This window comes from Buceros rhinoceros, unplaced genomic scaffold (genome assembly GCF_000710305.1).
Source record: "Buceros rhinoceros silvestris isolate BGI_N320 unplaced genomic scaffold, ASM71030v1 scaffold7118, whole genome shotgun sequence".
Lineage (NCBI taxonomy): Eukaryota > Metazoa > Chordata > Aves > Bucerotiformes > Bucerotidae > Buceros > Buceros rhinoceros.
The window spans coordinates 1-2538 of record NW_010428498.1 but is presented as its reverse complement, the minus strand read 5'-3'; the positions used below and the strand labels follow the sequence as shown (position 1 = coordinate 2538).

At 58.0% G+C, this 2538-nt stretch overlaps 1 protein-coding gene across 1 annotated transcript in view; it reads left to right on the top strand.

Annotated features, from left to right (window-relative positions):
• Positions 1–2535, top strand: part of UBOX5 (U-box domain containing 5) — a gene marked incomplete at both ends in the record, with an annotated part of 4686 nt that extends 2151 nt beyond the window's left edge. Inside the window, 2 exons of the mRNA XM_010142292.1 lie at positions 764–925; positions 2468–2535. Of these exons, the coding sequence (XP_010140594.1) occupies positions 764–925; positions 2468–2535 (230 nt within the window). The remainder of the gene's footprint in view (positions 1–763; positions 926–2467) is intronic.
• Between the last annotated feature and the right edge of the window lie 3 nt (positions 2536–2538).

The window sequence follows — 2538 nt, the reverse complement described above, 5'->3', positions numbered from 1 at the left end:
CACGGGCCAAGGCCAGGAAGGATTCATGCTGCACCTTCCTGCCCTGCTTGCTGGGTCCAGAGCTCGTTCCCTGTTTTAGGAGGAATCATGAGTTATTTTTATGGCTCCCGCTGGGGCTGTGCCCCGGCCCTGCGGCCCTGCGGGCTGCAGGAGCTCCCGGGGGAGCCGTGCCCAGCCATCAGTGACAGCGCAGTGCTCAGCCCCCAGAGCTCATGCGTGGTTCATCAGCCCTGATTCAAAGGAGTCCTTTGGGAGACGCGTTTAACAGAATTAATGATGCTGACGGCGTTCTCGCAACGCCCTCAGTGTCGCACAGGACAGAGCGCTGCGGGGAGGGGGCCAAGCCGCTGACTTTCACTCTATCCCTTGACTCACAGCTGAGACAGAGAGGAAAAAATAAGCCCCCCAAGATTCTGTTAGTGGCTGAAATATTCCCTCATCTTTAAGACCTAAAGTTGAGGTACCACATCCCCATCCCAGCACCTCGGTGGGTCAAAGCGGCGTTTCTGCTGTGCGTTCTTTTTCCCGGCAGCCGCTTCTCGAGTTTGTGCTTCTCTTTGCAGGTCCGGTCTCTCACGAACAGAAGCTATCGGAGAGTTTGGACACTGCCTTGAACTCGGCGCTCAGCGCGATGCCCTCATTCACGGCCAAGCTGATGAAAAGCCAGCAGCAGGCACCGGGCGAGGGAGGCTGCAGCAGCGCGTTTCTGCTGTGCGTTCTTTTTCCCGGCAGCCGCTTCTCGAGTTTGTGCTTCTCTTTGCAGGTCCGGTCTCTCACGAACAGAAGCTATCGGAGAGTTTGGACACTGCCTTGAACTCGGCGCTCAGCGCGATGCCCTCATTCACGGCCAAGCTGATGAAAAGCCAGCAGCAGGCACCGGGCGAGGGAGGCTGCAGCAGCTCCTGGGGCGCGGGCACCATGCTGGGTAAGCAGCGAGCGCCTCAGTTCAGCCCTGAGAGTGAGAGAGGAGAGCTGGGACTGGGTTAACTGGGAGGGTCTTGCTGCTGCTCAGCATGTTGCTGTGCTTCTTCACAGCCCAAAATATTAGATACTCAATATAAAAATACTGGGTTGTCTCCCGGCAGGTTTCACTCGACAGTCCGTAATGACTGGATTTTATCCCAGCAGTTTTGATGGCTTATTGTCCCAGTGAGGCAGGTTAGACCTCACTCACCCCCAGAAAGTGAGGCCTGTTGTCCAGGTCCGCAGTCAGAGCAGGATTCAGCGTGAGGCCTGTGCTCTGCCCATGGCATTGGCTGTCGCTGGTCTGTGCTGCCCCTTCCTCCCAGAAGGACATTGAGGGGCTGGAGCATGTCCAGAGAAGGGCAGCAGAGCTGGAGCACAAGTGCACTGAGGAGCAGCTGAGGGACCGGGGTGGGTTGAGCCTGGAGAAAAGGAGGCTCAGGGGAGACCTTCTGGCTCTCAACAACTCCCTGACAGGAGGTTGGAGCGAGGTGGGAGTCAGTCTCTTCTCCCCAGGAACAAGCAATAGGATGAGAGGAAACAGCGGGTGCAGTTGAGCCTGGAGAAAAGGAGTCTCAGGGGAGACCTTCTGGCTCTCCACAACTCCCTGAATTACAGGAGGTTGGAGCGAGGTGGGAGTCAGTCTCTTCTCCCCGAGAACAAGCAACAAGATGAGATGAACCAGCCTTCAGTTGCTCCAGGGGAGGATGAGATTGTCCCTGAGGAGCCATTTCTGTCCCACTGGGGTTGTGCAGGGCTGTCCCAGTCTGCCCAGGGCAGTGGTGGAGCCCCCATCCCTGGAGGGGTTGACCAGCTGTGTGGATGTGGTGCTGCTGAGTTTCCACCCACCCCTGCTCGCTAGACGTGCTCACCCAGCTGGGTTCTCCCTCCCAGAATGGGTTCTTTGAGAGACAGGGGAGCGCTGAACCTCCCTGTGTCCCCCCGCAGTCCGATGCCCGCCTTGCTCCTGCTCCTCCCCTGAGGAGGGTCTGTCTGCATGGGGCAGGGAGGAGGGTTCAGCGGGACCAAGTGACCCTGAGAACGGGCCGGGGCTCGTTCTCCCCAGATGCTCCCCAGGACCATCTCCCCTTCTCTCTCTCCCTCTTAACATCTCTTGCTGTTTCATGGTGGCATTAAGCTATTAAGCTTCTTCCTGTCCCCTTTAAAATTGCTGCTGTTGAAGAGTGGACTGAGTGGCCCTTGATAGGTGGCGTGTGACAGGAATGCAAAGCGATCCCTCAAGCCTTTCACTGGGGAATCGGTGACTCGAATCCGCGCGTCAGGAAAGCCGAAGGGAGGACGAGTTGGTCTCCGTAAAAGTGAAAAGCCCTTTGCAGTCGCCTGTCCCCAATTAAAACCCTGATGGTGCAAACGCTGACGCGATGCAGCCCCTCCTGAGCACAGCCTGCCCCAGGCTTGTGGGTGGGCTCGTGTGCGTAAGGGGTGGCACAGCGTGGCCTTGTCTCCCCACCTGACTGAGCCACTTCTCCTGTCGCCTTTGCAGAGCAGGGCAGGAGCGGCCAGCCCCAGGGATGTGCTTCCTGCGGCAAAACCTTCTCCTCCTACTTCAAAACG